The sequence below is a fragment of the Oncorhynchus keta genome, chromosome 35, assembly GCF_023373465.1.
Source record: "Oncorhynchus keta strain PuntledgeMale-10-30-2019 chromosome 35, Oket_V2, whole genome shotgun sequence".
NCBI lineage: Eukaryota > Metazoa > Chordata > Actinopteri > Salmoniformes > Salmonidae > Oncorhynchus > Oncorhynchus keta.
The window spans coordinates 38,865,465-38,891,822 of record NC_068455.1 but is presented as its reverse complement, the minus strand read 5'-3'; the positions used below and the strand labels follow the sequence as shown (position 1 = coordinate 38,891,822).

The window sequence follows — 26,358 nt, the reverse complement described above, 5'->3', positions numbered from 1 at the left end:
AGCAAAGTGTGTTTAAATCATTTTTAACTTAACCATTTCTGCTAGTTAGTTTTTGCTACCATGTGGGTTTTAGCTTGCTTGAGCCTGTTAACCGAGGAGTGTTAATTCACCTGTTTACATACATGTTTCATTTGAACACATTTATCTCACAAAGGAGTTGTTTAATCTAACTGCTTAACTATTTATCTGTACATGAAATTGTATTTTATATTTTTTTTAACTAATTTTTTCTAATCTTTACAGGAAAATGCCACGGGCACTATCTGATGTGTGAAGACATTTCACTGCAGCTAAATGTAGGAGGAAAAGCTGTGTACTTTTGCAAATACTGTGCCAAATCATATGTGAAGAATGCAACAGAGATGCAGAATCATCTGACGGGTGCCTAAAGTTCCCTCAGCGCTCACAACAAGCAACCTCTGACAAAAGTCCCTCCACTTCTAATTCGAGGTGAAAAGGATGAATCAGACACCTTATCGACAGCAACAGCTCACGGTCCTCCTGGAATCAGAAGGTTTTTTTGACTCAATGGAGGAATGTTGTCAGAGAAATGCTGATGAATGTCTTACTCGAGCTGTGTATGCAACTGGTTCACATCTGATGCTCACAGGCAATGTGTATTGGAAGAGATTTCTGAATGTTCTTCGCCCAGCATACACCCCTCCAACCAGACATGCTTTATCTACTCATTTGCTGGATGCAGAGTTCAACAGAGTTCAAGTGAAGGTCAGGCAAATCATAGAGAAAGCAGACAGTATTGTAATCATCTCTGATGGGTGGTCAAATGTTTGTGGGCAATGAATAATTAACTATATCATCTCCACCCCTCAACCAGTATTCTACAAGAGCACAGACACACCGGTCTCTTCAATGCAGATGAGCTGAAGGCCCAAGTATGCTGGCAAGAGCATCCTGTTTGGTGTAGAGATCAACAAGGTCTATGGTGTCATCACTACTGTGTCTCGATTAGGGCAAGGTTCTTGGCAGTCTGGTGAAGTACACTTCCAAGCAAGGGCTTTGGCATGGAGATGCAATATGGCAGTCGTGCCAACATATCTCATCAGCCACCTGGTAGAAGGGACTTTGTGGATTTGAGGCTCTTTCCTCTGTTGCCTCCATCCCCCAAATCCCACCAACATCAGCCGCATCAGAGCGCAACTGGTCCTTGTTTGGGAACATACACACCCAAGCACGCAACAGGCTGAGCAATGGGTTTGAAAAATTGGTGGCCATCTGGGCAAATTTGAGGCTTTTTGAGCCTGACAACGAGCCATCCTCGACAAGGTTGGAAAGTGACAGTGAAGATGAGGCCTCAGAGTCTGATGTTCAAGAGGTGGACATTGAGGAGGTCCAGGGAGAAGATATGGAAGCCTGAGAGGAAAATAACCAAAGCTTTAGTTTCTAGCCTATCATATTGCAGATGTATGTTGAAAACGTTTTTGGGAGATGTGATGGATCATTGGGGATCATTCAATATTCCCTTTCTTCTGTTGTTCAGTGAAATCATCCCATATGAAGAGTCAACTCATTTAATTAAAGTTCAATTCGTAAACTAAATCGTTTTTGGAAGGATTTAATCATTTGCAATTATGTCTACTTATGATAAGGTTTATGTTTGTCTCCATATGATATGGTAAATATATATAAAAAACATCTACATTTAAGTGGTATTAATAATAATTTGCATATATTTCCGTTAATTCTCACAGAAAGTTTCCACCTCTGAATATTCCCCGAAATGTGCAACCCTAACCCTAACATTAACCACACTGCTAACCCTAATGCCCAACCCTAACATTAACCACACTGCTAACCCTAATGCCCAACCCTAACCTTAAATTAAGACCAAAAAGCACACACATTTTTACAATATAGCCAATTTTGACTAAAAGGGGAAATCGCTCAGTACTGTAACAGTGTTGTCTTCAGATGTCACCTCAGCCACTTTAACCCCACCCCCCCAAAACCATCATCATCACGCTACACTGGAGAGTCTGATAACTCATTAGAGACACATTCAACTGGAAAGGGAGAGAGAGTGGGGGTGACAAGGAGGGTACGCAGGCAAATTCAGCGTGGTCCCTTGAAATGTCTAGTTGAAATGAGTGTGGGTGTTGGCGGCTGGTGGATCAAACAGGGGGTTAATGGCGTTTCTCTTTGCCCACGAACAGACGCACACACAGACAGATACACGCACACGCTCGCACACACATACCGAGAATAATCGGATTCCCACATGAACTATCTGTGGTGTTTCTGTGTGCATAGTGTGTGTGTAGGATCAGGCATTTATATGTGTGTGTGCGTGTGCGTGTGCGTGTGTGTGTGTGTGTGTGTGTGTGTGTGTGTGTGTGTGTGCTGTGGTAATGGAGTTGCGTATGAATATAGTCTGAATATAACAAAGTGAGCTGGTAATTAAACTACAGAGTTAAACAGCCATTCTAGTCTAAAGTGGGGTGATGATAATCCCCTGTTATACTGTGATTATGTTCTGTAGTGGAAGGAATGTATTCTGATGCTTCAGATGTTGCTGTAGTCCTGCTGTTGCTGTAGAGCTGCAGTTGTACTGTCAGTCTCCCCAAAAGGCTCAGGTGTGAGCCACACACACACACACACACACACACACACACACACACACACACACACACACACACACACACACACACACACACACACACACACACACACACACACACACACACACACACACACACACACACACACACACACACACACACAGGAGGTGGATGAAGTCCATTATCCACACACACACACACTGTAAAGCCCTTTTTCATGTGATGAAAAGTACCATATAACTGCTATCCATTAGGACAAAAGGCTGCATCTGTGTTCGTGTGTACTTACATGGTCTCCATGGTGTGGTTCCTCCATTCCCCAGAGCGTAGCTGGTCCTGGGCCTGCTCCAGGTCAGAGATGGAGGTCTGGACTCTCAGAGACGGCTCGAGACCACGCTGTCTCTGAGCCCACACCTCCGCTGGCCCACGGAACGGACCCTAACACACAGGGGAAAGATGGGAAGCCATTATACAGACACCAGCGGGCATGACAAATACATCCCCAACATTGAAAACATTTTCCATTGATCAAACATGCTGTACTGTAAGTCAGAAGCCCTGCAGTGGTCTTTCCTGGTTTTCATCTGTTCGATATCACTTCTTAATCAGAGGCACGTTTGTCTCTAGTCTCTCCCTCATTCTCTCCCTTTTCTCTGCATCTTTCTCCGTCTCTTTCCCTCTATCCCTCTTTCTATTTCTCCAACTCTTTCTATCATTCTCTTTCTTTCTCCTCTCTCTCTGATCCGTCCCCCCACAGGTAGTTATGGCTTAGCCAATTTAGTCTAATTCCTTCATCTAATTAGTAACTTTCCTTAGCCTTGGACTAGTTTAGTAACTTTCCTTGGTTACTAAAGCTTAGTAACTTTCCTTAGTCTACAGTAACTTTCCTTAGTTTAGTAACTATCTGTAGTCTACAGTATCTTTCCTTAGTAAATTAACTTTCCTTAGTCTACTGTAACTTTCCTTAATCTACAGTAACTTTCCTTAGTTTAGTTTACTAACTTTTCTTAGTCTAGTTTAGTACCTTTCCTTAGTCTATTTAAGCAACTTTCCTTAGTGTAGTTAAGTAGCTTTCTTTAGTTTGGCTAAGTAACTTTCCTTTGTGTAGTTTAGTAACTTTCCTTTGTGTAGTTAAGTAGCTTTCTTTATCCTAGTTAAGTAACTTTCCTTTGTGTAGTTTAGTAACTGTCCTTCGTCTAGTTAAGTAACTTTCCTTTGTGTAGTTTAGTAACTTTCCTTCGTCTAGTTAAGTAACTTTCTTTAGTTTGGTTAAGTACCTTTTCTTTGTGTAGTTATGTAACTTTCCTCAGTCTAGTTTAGTAACTTCCCCTTGCCTCCACTAACTTCCCTTAGTCCTGTAACTTCTCTCAATGTAGTTGTGCTGTTCGGTAGCTGTTGTTTAGTGGAGTGACCTTCAGCTTTTGTTGCTGTTGGTTGGTTGGGGAGAGTAGCTAGCAGGGAGCCCCTGTCCTTGGTCCTATCACCACAGGATCAGCACCCTGGCCTGACCAGACCCAAACACTTCCCAAACAACCACCTCCACCTATCCATCACCACTGATGTTATCACACTGGGGACAGGCCTGGACTCACACTACTGGAGAACACACACACCAAGAACACTGGGAAACACAGGGAGGGAAAGAAAGAGGAAGAGAGGGAGGGAGAGGGAGGGAGAGGGAGGGAGAGAAAAAGGGGACAATGAGACAAAGGGAGAGACTGGGAAAGATAAAGGGAAGGAGAGAAGAAGGGAGGGAGATAGAGAGGTTGGTAGAGGCAGTGGTAGGAAGTAATAGAAAGAGCGTGAGGGGGGAGGAGAAAGAGGGAGAGATAAAGAGAGGGATGAGGCGTAGGGAGGAGAGGAAATGGGGGTGAACCCTGTCCTTAGCGAGGGTAAAACACAGATAAATAATGTAGGCTCATCTCATCCATGGAGCAGTGTTAGACATCCCAGCCTTCTATAATGAATTCCTGTTAGCAAGAGCCAGATGGAGCCGGAGCAGGGTGTGTATAAGAGAGAGTGTGTGCGTGCATGTCTCTTTGTATATGCGTGTGTCTCTGTGTGTGTGTGTGTGTGTGTGTGTGTGTGTGTGTGTGTGTGTGTGTGTGTGTGTGTGTGTGTGTGCACCATCTCAGTGCCCGGGGTGAGGGACTCTGGGCTAATAAAAAGAGATGATCCACGCCTCATTTCTGCTCACTTATGTTTTACATTAATAGAAACCAATAATAGGAACCAGTTACCATAAAAGCCTTGGACCGTAAATAACACAAATGGCAAACGCTTCTCATCAAATCTTTCTCACAGCTGGACGAGATGACACGCCGGAATCCAGGGGTACTTAAAGAATTCTTCATCAAGGCTGTTTTAAATGGCGGAGTATTCCCTGGCGGAGGCCTGGTTTGATAGGCTCACTTTAATAGCGGCAGCTTGGGCTGACAGGACCTGCTGATCTGCCTGGATCGGAGGGTCTAAACGTCTTCCAGTGGCCCCGCGAGAGACACGCCGCCATGTTTTAATGATATCATTCTTTTTTAAGGGGAGTTTAAAGAATCATCTCACGGCACCACGCGCCCCCTTTCATCATCCTCACCAGGGGGAGAGCTCCTCCGATCATTTCTATGACACTTTGCTATCCCCTTCGCTGGAGCCTGATTGGACCAGTCAGAGGAAGTGAGTGAACACAACTGTTTCCTCTAAGAGGCCTGAGACTTTACAGATATACTGCTATACTAGTAGTAGTAGTACTGTTACTAAGTTCCGAGTAAGTATTCTATACTAATACTGTTACTACTTCTATACAAATTTTGCCAGAGATAATTTTTTGGGTTGAGAAGTTTGCATATAACAGATTTATCAAATATCTTAACAAGGAAAGTCTGATATACAAACATCAGTATGGCTTCAGAAAATCTCACTCTCCCCTACATGGCTGTTACTTACTTCATTGACGAAATACAAGAGGCAAATGACCGCAAAGATCATACATTAGATATGTTTGATATATATTCATTTGATAGTTCAGACAACAGCTACGTCACCCATATTCAAGAACAACCCACTCTCAATTCCGAATGACCTAATAGAGGCCCTATGATCTGGAACTCATACTCGCCTGATTCTGCCAAGCTATCCCTGTCGTTGTTTAAAAAGGCACATACTGTCCATCACAGTTCTACACCGCAGTAGCTTGACTGTCTGTTTACATTTTCTATTCCTTTATCTCTTTTGCGTCTAGTTTTTATTTTATTATTTGTTTGTCCACACTGTGGAATCTGTATGATTTAAGCCCTTTTGGGCTTTTTCCTCTCTTGCACATACGGTTGTTTTTTTTTTTACTGTTACAAACTGTCCTTCTATTTGTGCAAACAAACTAAACTAGAAAGAATGCTATACTGGTACTAATACTGTTACTATTAGGACTGCTATACTGCTACTACGTTTGTAATACGATTACTATAGTGCTACTAAGTTACTAATGAGATTACTATACTGCTACTAAGTTATTAATACGATCACTATACTGCTACTAATACTGTTACTGCTGAGATTGCTATAGCAGTACTAATACTGTTACTAATACGAATACTATAGTGCTACTAAGTTACTAATACGATTACTATACTGCTACTAAGTTACTAATACGATTACTATAGTGCTATTAAGTTACTAATACGATTACTATACTGCTACTAAGTTACTAATATGATTACTATACTGCTACTAGGTTACTAATACGATTACTATACTGCTACTATGTTACTAATCCGATTACTATACTGCTACTAAGATACTAATACGATTACTATACTGCTACTAAGTTACTAATACACTTACTATACTGCTACTAAGTTATTAATACGATTACTATAGTGCTATTAAGTTACTAATACGATTACTATACTGCTACTAAGTTACTAATATGATTACTATACTGCTACTAGGTTACTAATACGATTACTATACTGCTACTATGTTACTAATCCGATTACTATACTGCTACTAATAAGACTGAAATACTGGTACTAATACTGTTACTAATAAGAATGATATACTGGTACTAATACTGTTACTAGTAAGACTGATATACTGCTACTAAGTTACTAATACGATTACTATACTGCTACTAATACTGTTACTGCTAAGATTGCTATAACAGTACTAATACTGTTACAAATAAGACTGATATACTGGTAGTAATACTGTTACTAGTAAGAGTGCTATACTGCTACTAAGTTACTAATACGATTACTATACTGCTACTAAGTTACTAATATGATTACTATACTGCTACTAATACTGTTACTGCTAAGATTGCTATAACAGTACTGATACCGTTACTAATAAGACTGATATACTGTTACAAATACTGTTACTAGTAAGACTGATATACTGGTACTAATACTGTTACTAATAAGAATGATATACTGGTACTAATAATGTTACTAGTAAGACTGCTATAATGATACTAAGATATACTGGTACTAATACTGTTACTAATAAGAATGATATACTGGTACTAATAATGTTACTGGTAAGACTGCTATACTGATACTAAGATACTAATACGAGTACTATACTGGTACCATACTGTTATTAATCTAACTAGTGTTTTGCTCGTTACTGCTATACTGTTACTATAATTATACTAATAAGACAACTATACTGGTACTATACTTGTACTATAACGATATTAATAAGAAAAATATACTGGTACTATACTGGTACAATACTGGTGCTATAATGATACTAATAAGACAACTATACTGGTACTATACTGGTACTATACGATTACTATAGTAATGATACTAACAAGACAACTATACTGGTACTATACTGGTACTAATACTGTTACTAGTAAGACTGACATACTGGTACTAATACTGTTACTAGTAAGACTGCTATACTGCTACTAAGTTAGTAATACGATTAGTATACTGCTACTAAGTTACAAATGTGATTACTATACTGCTACTAATACTGTTACTGCTAAGATTGCTATAACAGTACTAATACTGTTACTAATAAGACTGATCTACTGATACTAATACTGTTACTAGTACGACTGATATACTGCTACTAAGTTACTAATACGATTGCTATACTGCTACTAAGTTACTAATACGATTACTATACTGCTACTAATACTGTTACTGTTAAGATTGCTACAACAGTACTAATAATGTTACTAATTAGAACGATATACTGATACTAATATTGTTACTAATAAGGCTGATATACTGGTACTAATACTGTTACTAGTAAGAATGATATACTGGTACTAATAATGTTACTAATAAGACTGCTATACTGATACTAAGATAGTAAAACGATTACTATACTGGTACCAATACTGTTATTCATCTAAATAGTGTTTTGCTCATTACTGCTACACTGTTACTATAACGATACTAATAAGACAACTATACTGGTACTATACTTGTTCTATAACAATACTAATAAAACAACTATACTGGTACTATACTGGTGCTATAATGGTACTAACAGGTCAACAATACTGGTACTATACTAGTACTATAATGATACTAATAAGACAACTATACCCGTACTATATACTGGTACTATACTGGTACTATAATGATACTAATAAGACACCTTTACTGGAACTATACTTGTACTATACTGGTACTATAATGATACTAATAAGACAACTATACTGGTACTATAATGACACTAATAAGACAGCTATACCGGCTGTAACGGTGTTCTTCGTTTGTTGAAAGAGAGTCGGACCGAAATGCAGCGTGGTGGTTACTCATGACTTTAATGAAAAAAGCGTTACATGAAATAACTATACAAATACAAAAACAACAAACGGAACGTGAAATCTAATTACAGCCTATCTGGTGAACACTACACAGAGACAGGAACAATCACCCACGAAATACACAGTGAAACCCAGGCTACCTAAATACGGTTCCCAATCAGAGACAACGAGAATCACCTGACTGATTGAGAACCGCCTCAGGCAGCCAAGCCTATGCAACACCCCTACTCAGCCGCAATCCCAATAACTACAAAACCCCAATACGAAATACAACAACATAAACCCATGTCACACCCTGGCCTGACCAAATAATTAACGAAAACACAAAATACTAAGACCAAGGCGTGACACCGGCACTATACTGGTACTATAATGGTACTAATAAGACAGCTATACTGGTACTAATAGTGTTACTAGTAAGACTGATATACTGGTACTAATAATGTAACTAGTAAGACTGCTATACTGCTACTAAGTTACTAATATGATTACTATACTGCTACTAAGTTACTAATCCGATTACTATACTGCCTCTAATACTGTTTCTGCTAAGATTGCTATAACAGTACTAATAATGTTACTAATAAGACTGATATACTGGTACTAATACTGTTACTAGTAAGAATGATATACTGGTGCTAATACTGTTACTAGTAAGACTGATATACTGGTACTAATACTGTTACTAATAAGAATGATATACTGCTACTAAGTTTCTAATACGATTACTATAGTGCTACTAAGTTACTAATGCGATTACTATACTGCTACTAAGTTACTAATATGATTACTATACTGCTACTAAGTTACTAAGACGATCACTGTACTGCTACTAATACTGTTACTGCTGAGATTGCTATAGCAGTACTAATACTGTTACTATTAAGACTGAAAGACTGGTACTAATACTGTTAATAGTAAGACTGATATACTGGTACTAATACTGTTACTAATAAGAATGATATACTGGTACTAATAATGTTACTAGTAAGACTGCTATACTGCTACTAAGTTACTAATACGATTACTATACTGCTACTAATACTGTTACTGCTAAGATTGCTACAACAGTACTAATACGGTTACTAATTAGAACGATATACTGATACTAATACTGTTACTAAAAAGACTGATATACCGGTACTAATACTGTTACTAGTAAGAATGATATACTGGTACTAATACTGTGACTAGTAAGACTGATATACTGGTACTAATACTGTTACTAATAAGAATGATATACTGGTACTAATAATGTTACTAGTAAGACTGCTATACTGATACTAAGATACTGATACGATTACTATACTGGTACAAATACTGTTACTAATATAACCAGTGTTTTGCTCGTTACTGCTATACTGTTACCATAACTGCTATACTGTTACTAATAAGACAACTATACTGGTACTATAATGATACTAATAAGATAACTATACTGGTACTATACTGGTGCTATAATGATACAAATACGACAACCATACTGGTACTATACTGGTACTATAATGATACTAATAAGACAACTATACTGGTACTATAGTGATACTAATAAGACAACTATACTGGTACTATACTGGTACTATAAGGGTACTAATAAGACAACTATACTGGTACTATACTGGTACTTGACTGCTATACTTTTACTAATAACACTACTAGACTGGGAATATAGTGCAATGATATTTCTCTTTCCTTTCATTGCTGAGTATGTCTCACCTGTGGTTTCTTGCTGGGAATGGGAGGCAGGGGCTTGGCTCCAAAGGCTCTAGGGACTCCCGGAATGGAGGGGGATGAGGGGCTGGTGTTACCCAGGAGAGAGGCTCTGTCCCTGGGAATGTTTCTGGGTGGTAGGGGTTTGGTCCTCCGGAGCCTCAGCTCCATCTCATCTGGCCCAGGTCTGAATGGAGAGTTGAATACTCCAGGGCACTGCAGAGGCAGAACAGGATAGAGTGAAGGGAAAGACAGGGAATGTACAGTATCGTGTAACCAATGCATTATCTACAAATACAGCATGGGAGAATAAACAGGAACTTTTTTTCAACACTTTGCCATATACCAGCCATTACTTACGCTTTACAGTAGTTGTACCAGTTACACTGGACATATGAGGAAAAGAGAGAATTACCCAAGTGATTAAATGTTTTGTAAGAAATGACTGTTTGCTTGTGCGTTAGTGCTGAGCAAGAACAAAAGCCTGCACGCACAGTGTCCCTCCGGGATTAGAGTTGGCCACTCCAGCTATAACTCCGACACAGGGCCAATGTAAATTCACACAGACTGAGATTGGTCACAGACAGACAGACAGGCCGGGAAATAATAATTATTTCACATCGGACTGATCCACTGCTCTGCTTTAATTAGGAGACCAAAGCTTTGAGGAGCTCTGCTAGCTAACTACTATATATGCTAATAACTTCCTTTTTTAGGCCAGACTAGGAGTGGGACTGCCTTGGTGCTACTACTGTTGCCTGGCCACTGAAGAGGGACAGGGCAGGGTGGAATGTGTGTGTGTGTGTCTGTGCTTGCATGTAGCTGCTAGTTCCTGGCCACTGAAGAGGGACAGGGCAGGGTGGAATGTGTGTGTGTGTGTCTGTGCTTGCATGTAGCTGCTAGTTCCTGGCCACTGAAGAGGGACAGGGCAGGGTGGAATGTGTGTGTGTGTCTGTGCTTGCATGTAGCTGCTAGTTCCTGGCCTCTGAAGAGGGACAGGGCAGGGTGGAATGTGTGTGTGTGTGTCTGTGCTTGCATGTAGCTGCTAGTTCCTGGCCACTGAAGAGGGACAGGGCAGGGTGGAATGTGTGTGTGTGTCTGTGCTTGCATGTAGCTGCTAGTTCCTGGCCACTGAAGAGGGACAGGGCAGGGTGGAATGTGTGTGTGTGTGTCTGTGCTTGCATGTAGCTGCTAGTTCCTGGCCACTGAAGAGGGACAGGGCAGGGTGGAATGTGTGTGTGTGTCTGTGCTTGCATGTAGCTGCTAGTTCCTGGCCACTGAAGAGGGGGCAGGGTGGAATGTGTGTGTGTGTCTGTGCTTGCATGTAGCTGCTAGTTCCTGGCCACTGAAGAGGGACAGGGCAGGGTGGAATGTGTGTGTGTGTCTGTGCTTGCATGTAGCTGCTAGTTCCTGGCCACTGAAGAGGGACAGGGCAGGGTGGAATGTGTGTGTGTGTCTGTGCTTGCATGTAGCTGCTAGTTCCTGGCCACTGAAGAGGGACAGGGCAGGGTGGAATGTGTGTGTGTGTGTCTGTGCTTGCATGTAGCTGCTAGTTCCTGGCCACTGAAGAGGGACAGGGCAGGGTGGAATGTGTGTGTGTGTCTGTGCTTGCATGTAGCTGCTAGTTCCTGGCCTCTGTGGGTAGAGGGACTTGAAGGGTGGTGTAGCATCGTAGCAGGGGGTAACACACTGTGAACCCACCCCGACTGGCCACCGCGCTGCGCTGGGGAAGAGCAATGATGTTGACCCTCTGAACAGGGGAAGTAAATCTATGTCAGAGCGGCCACTTGTGTCCAGCGGAGTGGCTGGCGTTAAGGATGAACTGTGGGAGACCCATCCATTTCCTGGTGACAAGGTCAGACAGTGGAGAGGAAAGGAGTCCCGCAAACATATGCACAGCCCACTACCACCCAGAGACACTTAACATTCTCTCTCTCTTCACTCTCATTTTCTTATAGCTATTTCCTTCTACTCTCTCTCTTCCCTCTCATTTTCTTATAGCTATTTCCTTCTACTCTCTCTCTCCCACCGTGTCCACAGCGCAGTGCCACAGAGAGACATTAACTTTTTTTTATACTCTTGCACTTTTTTGTTGATCTCTCTTCCACTCTCTTTCCTTCTCCTCTCTCCCGCCATAGGCACAGCCCAGCGCCATTCTCTCGTTCACCATCTCTCTCACAATCAGCCTCTTTTATGCCCCATCTTTAACAGCTTCGGTCAAATGTCACAGTTCCGGTCCTTTTCAAACCAAATGATTCCCGGGCAACGTTTGTCATGACGCCCGTGTGAACATCCCTTTACCGGAGTGGGGGTGATTATGGAAGCAGGACCGGTAAGTGGACAGGCGGACGGACACAGACATCAGAATCTGCTGGAAAGATGATGACGACGAAAAGAGTGTACAGGCACCAAGGAAATGACTACCTGGTGGAGACTCACCCACCCACATCCACAACCACACACACTGACCAGCAACACACTACTTCATCTTCATTATGAGCACACCGGGGTGCCAGGAGAAAGAGCAGCCGTGTAAACCTCCCACTCAGCAGATACCTACAGCCGCCTACAAAATACACACACACACAACTGGACGTGCCCCCTAAATTATACATCCCCTTCTCAATTACTGCCAATGCCACTGCCGGTAAAAGGAACATGAAGGCTTGTCAGTGGCAGTGGCTGTCTGAATCCAGTGTGTGTGTGTGTGTACCTGCTTTGTGCTGAGTAGGAAGTGCATCCTCTGAGCCTGGACAGTCTTCTCCTGCTCATCTCTCTCCATGGCCATACGCTCCCTCTCTCTCCTCTGGAACTCTGAAAACTCCTCCAGATCCCTCCTACACACACACACACACACACACACACACACACACACACACACACACACACACACACACACACACACACACACACACACACACACACACACACACACACACACACACACACACACACACACACACACACACACACACACACACACACACACACACACACACACACACACACACACACACACACACAGAGAGAGAGAGAAAATATTGTTTGCAGTTTGTTTAGTGACGATTTACCCGCTTGAGTGTGTGTATGTTTTGTGTGTGTGTGCGCGTGCGTGCGCAGATGTGTGTGAGGGAGAAAGACTGAGTACACAGTGATCAGGGATCAGGGAGTTTCTTGCTACAAGTGAATCCCTGATCTCTCCTCTAGCAGGAAACACATGCTTAATGACTCCAATCAGGGCTGAGAGAGAGAGAGAGAGAGAGAGAGAAAGGGGGGCGGGGGGGGAGAGAGAGAAGAGAGAGAGAGAGAGAGAGAGAGAGAGAGAGAGAGAGAGAGTGTAAGAGAAAGAGAAGGAGAGAGAGAGGGAGAGAAAGGGAGGGAGCGAGAGAGATGAAGAGAGAGAGAGAGTGAAGCCTTCAGCGTGCCAGGCCGTGGGATGATGAATATATTCCATCAGTATAGCCAGGGCGCTCCATGACATCTGCTATCCGAGCTGTCTAAATGGGACACATTAAAAGCCCATACGCAATCTCATTTTACAATCACACACTGTTACTGTGTGGGGTAATAACTTAAGGGGAATCGGAAACAATTACTAAAACATACACACGCGCGCACGCAAACACAACGCACAGCGCAGTCAAACAGGCGCACACACAAAACGGACATGACAATGCGCGCCCACACACACACGCAAACGCACAAAGACATTAGACTAAAAGAAAAGCCCATCCAATTCATCAGAAAGCGAGAGAGAAAAAAAGGTAACCATTGCTCATCAGGCTTTCGTTCCCAAGCTGCTCTCAGTTTTCAATTATGTGCTCACAAAGGAGAATATTCATACCGTCCTAACGTAAGGTTACACACACCGCCGTATTGACATTTAAAAATCACCACCATTTCCCTGTGCGTCGCAGCATTTTCATTCCTCCCTCCACACAAGATTAAATGACAAAATAAATGAAATATGCAGAGTAGCGTGGCCCCCATTTGGCCACCTGGTGAAGGGGAAATTGCTTATTAATGTGAAAAGATGAAGTTGTGGGACAGTCTGTTTCAGGTTTCTCTCCCCTCTCTTCTTCCGCCGTCTCCGGCCACCGGTGTGTGTGTGTGTGTGTGTGTGTGTGTGTGTGTGTGTGTGTGTGTGTGTGTGTGTGTGTGTGTGTGTGTGTGTGTGTGTGTGTGTGTGTGTGCGTGCGCGCATCGCTGTATGCTGGTGGCTGTGTCGGTGACCTTTGTCTCCCTATATCCCAGGTTTATTATTAATTGCGGTGTAGTGGACAAAAGCCAAACAGATTTGTAACGGCTGAAGGGACCTCGATCTGTGTCACGGCTGAGCAGGAGAACATACAACCCTCATTACTTCTGATGGTCATGGGGAGGTGGGTGGGTGGGTGGGTGGGGGGTTGGGAGGAGCACGGGAGCAGCCCAACACGCGTGACCTTTCCGTGTCCTCAACACTCAACTCCCACAGGAGAGAAGTTCACTCAAAGCTGGGCGGAAGTTCGGCGGAACACTTTTCTAGGGGTTGACCTCTCTTTTAGGAAAGTTGTCACGTGCTCAACTTAAACTGTCAAAGCACATTAATGATAGTTAGCAATTAAGGAAAGCAAAATCAGATAGGAGAGAAATATTACAGTGGTCAGAGTGTACAATAACGTAGTTGTACTAGATGTTCTAGATATTTGTGATATATTCTTACAAATCTGTCTTTTATGAGAATTTGTACTGGTCTGTTAGACATTGTTAATCTTTGTTTTTGTACGTCTTGTGAACGTGTCGAGACTGTTAAATCTGCTTTAAATGAAGCTTGACGTGATTTGATGAAACGGGGAACATTTTCATTGTAAAATCATATAGGCCTCTTCGTATATGTATATAAATTACAAAGCATATAAACAAAAATCAGGTAATTAAATATAACATATGAGTATACATACAACTAATTTACAAAATACTGCTAACAACATTTAACCTGTTTAAAGGGTCCAATAGGATGTCAAGGAAATACTACTTCAATGAAAACATTTCTAAATCAACAGTGTTGGATCCGTATTGGAACACAAATCTCCTTTTCATGTTGTACACGTGAACTGTCAGATCCCAGCAGCTGTTCTGTTGCCCCTGTTGAAACTATGATGATGATGACAGTGTATTACAGGATAAAGACATGCATACGGCTGCTTTACCTATATTTAAAATCTTGGGGCATAGAGCTGGGTACGGGTAGAGTGGGGTGATGGGGAAATCATAGCCTGGTGCATTGTGGGGTAGCGGGGTGGGGTAGCAGGCCGGCCCGTCCGGCCTCCAGGCCAACACCGGAGCAGCTAATTGGCTCTCCTAAATATTTAATGACCGTACAAGCCGATTGGCTGTTTTAATTGTTCCAATTAAATAATTCAATAGCTGGCAGGGAGGGAATATTCAGCAGTCCATTAACTTCCAGTGTCTGACTCGATATATTGACCTCTGACCTATGACCTCTAATAGAGCAGGCCTCAACCCTGACCAACCTTTAACCCTACCACGGCAGAGGACACACAACATCATCACCATCAACAGGACAAGTTTACTACAATTATAGACAATTATATAGAATCCCAAACCAGAAGTTAACCAGGTCTGTTTATTCAACAGATTCCCTCCTGTAACAAGACGAAACAGAGGATTTCCAGGATGAGGTGTCAACTTTAACAAAAATACCAAACTCCCCCAAAAAACCAAAAGCAATATTTTTTCCTCACTTTCCTTCCTGTAAGCGAGGTACTTCCTTACGAGTCAGTGACTGAACTGGAGAGCAACAGACTTTTCACACGGAGACAAAAACCCTCCAATCAAAGCCAGTGTGTATGTGGCCTCCTCTACACCCCTGGTGTAGAGTCAGGAAGTGTGTATGAGCTAACTGGAGGACCGGTCCTCCCAGATCTCCTTTCATGGATGTCCTTGAGCCGAGAACCGGGACGCCACACAGAGAGTAAAATCCCTCAGCCTCACCACTCCGAGTCCATAAATTTCCCTCAGTCCGCGATGAGTTAAAAGATTTTGCCACGTTAGAACATTACAGAGAGAATTTATCTGATTATGGCAGTAATAATTACCCAGCTGTTTATTGCAGATAGAATAATAATTCATGCAGGCAACAGGCCGTGGTGGCAATGACACTCCGCATTTAGTAAATATGCAAACGGCTCCCTCCTAATTGCCCAGGCTCGCAGGATGCCCTTATTAAGCAGCACAACTTTAAGTGTCTTCCTGACAAGTGATAAATTGTTGTGTTGCACCAACTCTAGTCGCTTGAATTACAGTGGTGCCGAGAGGTCCTGACTTCATTAGGCTATGCAGGAGGGGACAGCTCCATGAAGATGGACACGCTAACATGGTGAACCCCGGCCAGGGGGAGAGCGGGAAGGAGGGAGAGAGAGAGCGGGAAGGAGGGAGAGAGAGAGCGCGCGTCGGGCGGTGCGGTTAATGAAATGACACAGATGGTTTTGTATGGGGAGATCCGTCAGTGAGGAGCAGGAAAAAAGAGAGAGAGAGAGAGAGAGAGAGAGAGAGAGAGAGAGAGAGAGAGAGAGACAGAGAGAGAGAGAGACAGAGAGAGAGACAGAGAGAGAGAGAGACAGAGAGAGAGAGACAGAGAGAGAGAGACAGAGAGAGAGAGACAGAGAGAGAGAGACAGAGAGAGAGAGAGAGAGAGAGAGAGAGAGAGAGAGAGAGAGAGAGAGACAGAGAGAGAGAGAGAGAGAGAGAGAGAGAGAGAGAGAGAGAGAGAGACAGAGAGAGAGAGAGAGAGAGAGAGAGAGACAGAGAGAGACAGAGAGACAGAGAGAGAGAGAGAGAGAGAGAGACAGAGAGAGAGAGAGACAGAGAGAGAGAGACAGAGAGAGAGAGAGAGAGAGAGAGAGAGAGAGAGACAGAGAGAGAGAGAGAGACAGAGAGAGAGAGAGAGAGAGAGAGAGAGAGAGAGAGAGAGAGAGAGAGAGAGAAAAGAGATGGTCCTCCCGTCGGGCCGTCTCCCGTCATTGGCATGCCAGGCCAGTCGGCCTGCACTAAATGGGAGCCATTAGTAAAACTTTGAATAATTTATGCAGCGGACAGACAGAGGGGTGGAGGGGTGGAGGGATGGTGGGAGGGAGGGAGAGGCGGATTAAAAAGCGGACCTTTGCGGGGTGAGTGATCGGGCAGTGTGAGATCCGAGGGGCCCTGGCGAACACAGAAAGGATATTTTAAATAAACGTGGCGCTGCGTTAATTGATCGCGCCCCAGAAGCACTAAATAAACAAGTGATTAACTGGCGAGAGGACGACCTCTCCATGGAGAGGAGCAGCCAGAGAGGAGGGGCTCAATGGCCGTGTGTGTGTGTATGTGTGTGTGTGTGTGTGTGTGTGTGTGTGTGTGTGTGTGTGTGTGTGTGTGTGTGTGTGTGTGTGTGTGTGTGTGTGTGTGTGTGTGTGTGTGTGTGTGTGTGCGCGTGTGCGTGTGTGCGTCTCTGGGAATGATAGACAGGAAAACATTGAGATGGCAACATTGTCCTGACTCTCACCGATATCTCCCACATTACCCACAACCATCTCATCCACTCTCATCCACTCTCACCCACAGCCAGTTTATCACAACACATAGTCTGCCTCCCAACAACCTATCTGGTCTATGAATCAGATCATATTTGGCCTATGAGTCCAGATAAATACTGGTAAATACCAAGGCTGAATATAGGGGAACAGGCCTAATTGAAATCTCTACGTATTTGGCCATTTTGTGTGTCCTATACCTTAAACGGGGAAGCAGGCTTCCAGGTTAAACGTCACAACTGTCACTTATCTGGTGTTTGTGTTACCCTCTCAACACCACAGAACCACTGTGTTTGAGGACTAACAAATGCTCATAAAGATGACAGGTGACGTGTGGGTTGTCGTGCTAGAATCTTACAGAGACGTCATGAAATGGCAAATGTACCCAGGTTCTATCGTACCCATCATGTCCCTGGCTACCCCGCTGCACACATACCAGTATAACCTAGGTCTGCTGTAGCTGTGCAGGTGTCTGAGGTGACACAACTCAGAGGTGACAAACCTCATTACTTCTCACCAGGCCTGCCTACCTCTGGAGGGAGTGGGGAGTCAGTGATCCGACGAGCACTTAACAAATTTACATTTAATTTTAGCTGAAGCCTTAAGATATTTTTTACCCCCCCCCCCACGAAAATATATTAGCGACATAAAAAATGTGACTTAAACGTACATTTTTTTATTTTATTTTTTTACTGTATAAAATAAACGATGGCATCTTTTTCGGCCCCTGGAGCCTAGCATGTTTTATTAATGACAGAGCTCTCGCTGGAAAAAAAAAATCACAGGCACATTTTTTTTTATTTCTTCACGTCGTTCGCTGGCCACCCAAGGCACTTCTGAATACTTTATTTTCTCCTTCAGGTTACCGGTACACATGTATAGCGATCATACTCTCCGCCTCTAGATTAATCAGATCAATTCATCTCTGCCCAAGCACCCAGAGTGAATTCCAGTTAAGCATAAAGTCTGCTCCATGTTAACTAATAGGAGTCTCTTGGTGCCACGATACACATTAACATAACACCCAGACCTTCTCAGACTTTCTTTCACACCACAAAGACTGGCCAATAGGAAGAGTGATGTAGCACTCTGTAAAGAAAACACATCTATTCCAATACCCTACAACTTATCCTCCGAAATAAATATACAAACTGGAATAATGAATACATAATTGGGTATGTACTGAATCGACTGAAAAAGGGATAGAGAACTCACCAGAGACATGTGTATAGTACATAGCTCGACACAGACTATTTATCTCTGTTAATATCTCTGGTATGTTACCTACTATAGACTATAGGCTTCTATCAGTCCTCTTAATGTATAGTACCTAATCTGGTTGTTTTTGCGGGCCAGTCCCTCCATGTATCGCTTGCGTGCGTAGTAGTTATGGCTGTATTTCCTCACGCAGTAACCTCTCCACCTCTGCTGTATCTGTCGGAGAAAAACACAGCAACACACATCTATAGTTAACTTAACAATCCACCAGTTAGATGGGATCACTACAACAGTTGAACCTCAACAAAACATGTATTTTTTATAAAATACAACTTTATGCAAACTGGACTGGCAACACTTGCTTTAGAGGTCCCTTGTATTTATGTCAGTTTGACTTGACACACACACACACACACACACACACACACGTACGCATGCACGGTATGGACGCACACACGCAAACACCCACACACAACGAGTGTGCCCCTAAGCTGGGGCCAGATCTCTAAACAGACGAGAGTGGATGTCCTTCACTCTAATTAAAAGATTAAACAATAGCAGGTAGAAGAATTATCAGAAGAGGGGAGCCAGGAGAAAAATAAATAAGACCAAAATGAGAATTGCGATTGATCCGCAGTCAATAGATCATTTTAAATAAAGTAATTGCCCGGCTCGCAACTCAAAGTTCTTGTTGACCTTTTTTTGACTAGTGAAATCAATGATGCATATTGGCCGGGTTAAATCTAATCAAAAGTCTCGGGCCTCTTGTAAACACTGTTTTCTATTAACGTGCTAATACATTAGCCTCCGCTAGAGCGACGATGATAAAGACATCGGAGGAAGAGGAAGAAAAAGGACTAGAATAAAAATTGATTGAAAAGGAAGTGCCACAAGGGGATTCAGAGATGATTGTATCTTTTTTTCTGGTCAATGAGAGGCGGTGGGTGGATATGTCCTTCACACACACACACACACACACACACACACACACACACACACACACACACACACACACACACACACACACACACACACACACACACACACACACACACACACACACACACACACACACACACACACACACACACACACACACACACAGTGAGAGACTGAGTTTATCACACACAACATACTCTGCGCTGGTCCAAAGTTTACTACACTTGTGCATGCAGCTTTTTCAGTGGGCCCTTTTAAAAATTGCATCTACACTCCGGTGGGTTGGACACACGACCCAACATTTTCAATGTAGATGATTCGAAAACAGCATCTCAGTAAACATGATTGTACTACATGTTGGTGTAACTGTCGCCTGTTTCTTCTCGATCCCTCTCATCAGTTGGTGGGCTGGTGATTCACTGCATTGATTCGACCAGGTTTAAACCCGACTTCATCGTGATGTAAGAAGGTGGAGAAGAAAACAAGTCAAATATGAGAGTTGCTCATATGGTCAGCAGTGTACAGTACATGTAAGTTTAAATCTTCCCACTTACAAATGCAATCGTGTAGTTACGCAAAACTTTTTTTTTTTAAAGAAATTAATATAAATTAAAACCAAAACATTAGCACGAGGCCCTATTAGTTTCATTTGAGGATAACATTTTGTATAATTTGAATGACTAGTGCACGCACACACACTTAGGCCTTTCAAGACCCCCCAGCATTTTACAACAACCATTTTTACAATATTCCTTCCTTTTTAAAAATGTTTTATTTGATCAGATTTTGACATCCATTCAGATTCCTGAACATATGACATGTTTTACAGGAGTAGTAAAGCAGGTCTATCCTGTTGCGAAGCTTCTGTTCTCCTCTAAGTGCCGACATGACCTTTAACCTTTGGCCCCGTGACCTCAGGCACTTGGTCAGACCCAGGTGGCTGCATGTAACATGAGCCTGACTAAAACACTGGGCCTGGACTTCTTTATGTGTTTGGATAACTGTCTGTCATAAAACTTTTCCTCAAATTTCAGTGGTTTCAGCGAATGTCCAAACAACTCACTGGTAATATGCCCTTGTTCAATAAAGCATAGAATTTTGTGGGCTTATAAAAAAATCTTTAACAATTTCACTTGGGGTGGAAAAGAGCGGCTATATGGAATTGTAAAATATAAGGTTTCAATGCGATATCCTCGCATAAAAGTGCCAAAGCGTCACTCAAATGCAAAGGCTTTTGATTTATAGGTTGTGTGGTAGGAGTTGTTAAACTGGTCAAATGGGACTTATGACGATATGGGCCGTGACAGAGAGATCTGCTCTAGAGGAAAAGCCAGCAGAAAAGTTTTTAAATCAGATATTTGTCACAGCTTAGCTTAAAATGCTAATAATAAGGTTTAACATGCTAACTTCTCTCCTGACTGGTTTAGCATAACTGAGTACAACTATTCCATTTAGTTTCAACAAAAATGCCTGTGCAAAAGGGTATAATATAATTTCAGAGATTTTTCTGCCATTGAAATCCTTGGACCTAAGTGTTCTTTTGGGTCGCCCAAGTCCAAACAGTGTTAATTCATTTTGGGGATGGAAAAATGCTTTCAACGCCAACTTAAACGACTGAAACCACATATAAAGTATGTAGAAAAGATAATGGACCTATATATTTTTTAAGAATATAATCTTTGATAAGTAACAATTACCAAGATAAAAGCTAAACAGTCAGGGACAATTGAAAATTCCCAAAACAATGAATTTAGCAGTATAGATTTTCTTATTATGTTTGAGCAAAATAACACATAATTGCTGGAAATAAGCTTTAAAGCCACAACATTTTCCCTCCCTTTTAGACTTGCAGGAAATTTGCTTTAAAACTTCTCAAATTTGTCTCGGCTTAATCGTAGACTCAGCAAAATGACCTTGCCAAGGCTCCCATACAGTCACGCAGTGTCTGTGGTTGTGCACAAGTTCGCATCATGCTGTTCACAGAGTGGTAAGCAGGGCACCAAAACAGCAGAGAAGTTGAGCCTCGCGCTTCGACGCTCTTAGTTGTTTGCGTAAATTGACCCACTATACCGTTTACTTTCTGCATCAAAATCAAAAATCGCTGAGTCTACCTTTAGTAGAGAAATGTGTCGAATTGCAGTGAATCGGCTCAAAAATGCTAAAATGTCGCTGCACCGCTAAAATGGAGGTGTCCAAAATGTTCTCTTAAGATTCAGCAGCGCCGACGGGACGACTGCGTCCCCTGCCACGCCCCTGCCACACCCCTGCCACGCCCACCACCTAAGACCCTTTTTGATCCGGAAAAAGACCTGAATTTAATTTAAATAGGATCGTCTGATCAAAACTGCGTATTAAAATCTAGACTAAATGTAAGAAGAATTTTGCCCATCCAATGCAAATGAATACTGATTAGATTCCATTAGAATCAATTCCTGTATGGTATATAGGTAGAAGTACCCCCCCACACACACACACACATAGGGACAGAGACACTGGTGGTAAAATGAAGCAGCACTGCAGAACTATTCGTGGGGATCACATTGTGAGACCAGGGGACTCTCCATTTGCTAAAACAGACTGTGTGATATTTACCCTGACGGACATCTCGTGGTAGAAATTCATCTTCATGATAAAATATGCGGCCTGGGAACAAAAGGAGAGACAGCGTTACATCTCTGTCGCCTTATCCAGGCTCTCTGATCTGTCCTGAGCAGCCCGGAGATAAAGAAGTCTTTATACCTTATACATAATAAGTCTCATAGACACCACGGAGGGAGAGAGGGAGAGGGAGAGAGAGAGAGAGAGAGAGAGAGGGGAGAGGGAGAGGGAGAGGGAGAGGGAGAGGGAGAGGGAGAGGGAGAGAGAGAGAGAGAGAGAGGAGGAGAGGGGAGAGGGAGAGAGAGAGAGAGAGAGAGGGAGAGGGAAAGAGTGTGTGTGCGTGCACATGCAAGCTTGTGTCTGTGTGTGTGTGTGTCGAGGGAGAGGGAGGTATAAGTCAGACTTTGTATTGAGGGGACGGGGCTCCTCTCTTAATACATAATGCAGACAAGGCCAAGAAAATGTATGGTAGTCAAGCTGGGAGCTAATGGAGATGTATGATGGTCCAGCGCTCTCCGCTGGGTTTGATAACCAATGACGCTCCAGCCAGGATAGACTAACAAAGGCCAGAATATTCACACGGCTCGCCTCACGCCCCGTTCCACTGTGCCCAGACCACTGGGGGCACATTGACAGGAGCAAACTTGAGAGAACTATATAAAAGGAATTCATATCTCAAACATGTCTCTTTTTAATAACCACATAAGAAAGAGGGAACGCTCAGGGAGGAAGACAAAGACGTGAAAGACGAGAGAAAGTTTGGCCTAATGCGGGGATGAGAGTTCAGAGGGAAAAATAAGGGTGTTGGTTTTGAGTCATGTATAATAACTCTGCAAAGTCTGAACTCATAAAACGTTGTTTTGGTAATTTTGAGAGATTCAATGAGATTCTGGTTTTTTTTTTCAGATACTGTGTGTGTCTGGTGACATGTCCTTTACCTAACATTAAATCAGGGTTTATCCCCAGATTCCAGCTTGTGAAAGCTTCCCAAATGTGCCTGGCAGTTATGCTTTACCAAACAGTCAATTTAGGAGGTGATAAATAGCTGTTGTGATTTGTTTACAAAACTCAATCCAGAGAAAATTATTCGTGAGAGCAGTGGGGATTGGATTTTGTATCAACAATCTGTTCAATTAAGAAGCAGTTGGAGCTAATCTAAACCCTCCCACCATCCCTCCCTCTTTACCCTCTTCCTCTCTCGTTTATGCATTCCAGAAGCGATAGAGCCGCAATTCCATACCATATGACTTCGTATTCCTAAGTGCTCATTTCCAAATGTGTAATAGGTGAATTATGTGTCTTCAGGTCAGAGTTGCGGCTTCTGAATATAGCAATTGAATTTTAATGTATGCTATCATAACATAATCAATATATCCGTAGCATTTCAGCGGCTAACGTACCTTCACCATTTGTCTGAAATGTGCCCTTGCTGTGAATCCTCGCCATATCTTCTGAATAATGGTGGCCTTCCTGTGTAGGTGACTGGGAGAAATGGTCATGAAAACATATGCTTTTACAAAGAAGAAATAGGAAGAGATGAATGTATTGGTGGTATAAGACAATATGGGATATACTATGTACAGTATGTGGACTAGTATTTCGACTTGCCGATAATCTGCAGAAAAAAAAGGAAAGGGAAAGAAACATGTCAAAATCTGTATTTTGGTTGAGTTGAAAGGTCAAGATAAGAGATAGTCCACCCCCTTGCACACAGGACAATGCACAGCAACCTTTACTTAAGGCTTTTCAATTATGTCCAGCGATCATGGCTCCCAGAGCAAGCGGACATTTGTATTCATCATCAAACATACTCTAAATACAAGTCTACTGCGATTCCAGCCTCAACGAGGCCATCAATTTCCAAAAGGCCATTTATATGCCCAGAAAATCAATGCTTATAGGGGGGGATATGGTAACCCGGGAGTTGCACTTAAGAAGCTCAAAATGTGGCTAATTAGCCACTTAACACATTGATCAATTAACTAAAGTAATCTGAATTAACCTGCAGTCTGGAGGTTTGTCAGCTGACCCTGCAAAATGGTGTTAGGGTCACAGTACAAGGCAGAGAGTGGAATAGGTCATTTCATACTGTAAAGTGATCATTTAGGTTTTGGGGGGTGGGGGTTCTTCTCAGGGTAATGCGGCTGAAGGTCAATTTTTATTTTGGGGTGAAAAAAAAGGTGCAGTGTTTTGATAAAGAATACTACAACTTAGGTGTGTGTGTATTCATTCGTTGAAATTGCACGCGTGATAATATGTATAGTTCGGGGGATGAAATTAGGAGTTTGTGTTATAATAATTGTTACAATGTCAAAGTTAATTTATGTACAAGGAAAAACCCTTTTGCAACAAAATTAGCTATTTTTAACTCCCACACACATCTCTTACCTGAGGTAGGCCCGCACCTGGCATCCCCTGAACCAACTCTGTATTAGGATGGCTGCTTCGTTCTCTCTCTGTCTGTTCTCCTCGGCTATCCTAGACTCACGCCAACACAGCAAATGCAGAAATGTACGAGCATGCATGGTTCAACCAAGTCAGATGTCTGTTCATCATACTATAAAAGGCATCCGCTGTTGTTGTTGCTGTCAGCAAAGCTGCCTGACTAGCTAGCTACCCGTACAGTAGCTAGCTAATGTAAACTAGCTAGCTACTCCCCCTCTCAACTTTAAAACAGTTACGCCAGGCACTGTTAGAAATAGTTCACCGTGTTACAGGGTGTTGGTGACAAGTTAAATGTGCATGCTGCAACTGCTGCATGACCGTTACCTGTTTCTGGTGAAATATTCTTCTTTAATTCGTTCGATCCCATTCTGCAACCTGACCAAACTAGCCATGCTCTCTCCGCACCGAGACGCAAGAGTTTACATGTTCCCTTGACAACGAGAGAGACAACCGTGTTTCCTTATTCGTTTTGCGCGTCTCTACTATGGGGGGTGGGAAAGTTATGGGCACCGGGCGATTGTCAAATGTTTTTCTCTTCTCGACAGAGGCCAACTTGTCAGGTAGTCTGGCCGTTGTTTGGCTGAATAAGCACAGGAAAAAAAAACATTCGTGGACCTGTGTATTACTAGAGGACGCTGTTGTGTGTGCATTTATTTTTTCCACCCTTGCAATTTGCTCTGACTTGTAGCCTTTGCCCAGCGAATTGTATCAGATGGGGGAAGTGCATTTGAACGTTATATGAAAATGATAGTAATCTATTATCTGAATATTGCAAGCATTGTGTAGGTTACCTGTGTTTTTCAAATAATATGTTTTATCAATTATATTTAATAAAAATTAAGGTAAATTGATGGATTATTTACTGTATCTGACTTAAATTATTAACATAATACTATATTATTATTATTATATCATTTACATTTTACATTTAAGTCATTTAGCAGACGCTCTTATCCAGAGCGACTTACAAATTGGATAATATATATATATATAATACCTATATTTACCTGCTGTGAGAAAGTAACATGTCACATGGCAAAGGAAGGTGCTGGACAACATCTTTTAGATGAAGTCAGGTGTTTTACTGAGGTCTACAGCACGGTGATAGAGGTAGGCAGTTCAATTCACATTTTACAAAATGGATCCAGAAAAATAAGATGCATAAGAACAGCTGGATTACAAACTTTCTAACAAAACACTCTTTAGTGAACTTCAACTATTTGCCATTGAGCTGCCTGCCTCACAACAAGCATTTAGGCCAACACTGAAAATGGAGGACTGCAGGCAGGTACGAAGTCATACTTATTCTGTTCTATACAGTCTGTCAGTGCTCTGACGGTTTTCAATCACCACATTGAGCCACTGAACATCTACCTCTGTGGAGAGCGCCTCTTCTTGGTCACGTTCCCCTTCTCCTTCTCTCTCTCTCCCTCTCTCTCTCTCTCGGCTCCACTCTCTTTCCCTCGTTTTAAATGCTGACAGATCCCAGGATGCAGAATGTCGGAGTGACGATTGA

The 26,358-nt window shown here is 42.4% G+C and overlaps 1 protein-coding gene across 1 annotated transcript in view; it reads right to left on the bottom strand.

Moving 5' to 3' along the window:
- The window catches only part of spata17 (spermatogenesis associated 17), a 57,207-nt gene extending 31,743 nt beyond the window's left edge, over window positions 1–25,464 (bottom strand). Inside the window, exons 1-8 of the mRNA XM_052496972.1 lie at window positions 25,167–25,464; window positions 24,786–24,875; window positions 23,798–23,879; window positions 22,392–22,442; window positions 18,973–19,076; window positions 12,785–12,908; window positions 10,078–10,287; window positions 2,866–3,014 (exon numbers count right to left, since the gene is read on the bottom strand). Coding sequence (XP_052352932.1) covers window positions 2,866–3,014; window positions 10,078–10,287; window positions 12,785–12,908; window positions 18,973–19,076; window positions 22,392–22,442; window positions 23,798–23,879; window positions 24,786–24,875; window positions 25,167–25,234 — 878 coding nt within the window. The 5' untranslated portion in view covers window positions 25,235–25,464. The remainder of the gene's footprint in view (window positions 1–2,865; window positions 3,015–10,077; window positions 10,288–12,784; window positions 12,909–18,972; window positions 19,077–22,391; window positions 22,443–23,797; window positions 23,880–24,785; window positions 24,876–25,166) is intronic.
- Window positions 25,465–26,358: the final 894 nt, after the last annotated feature.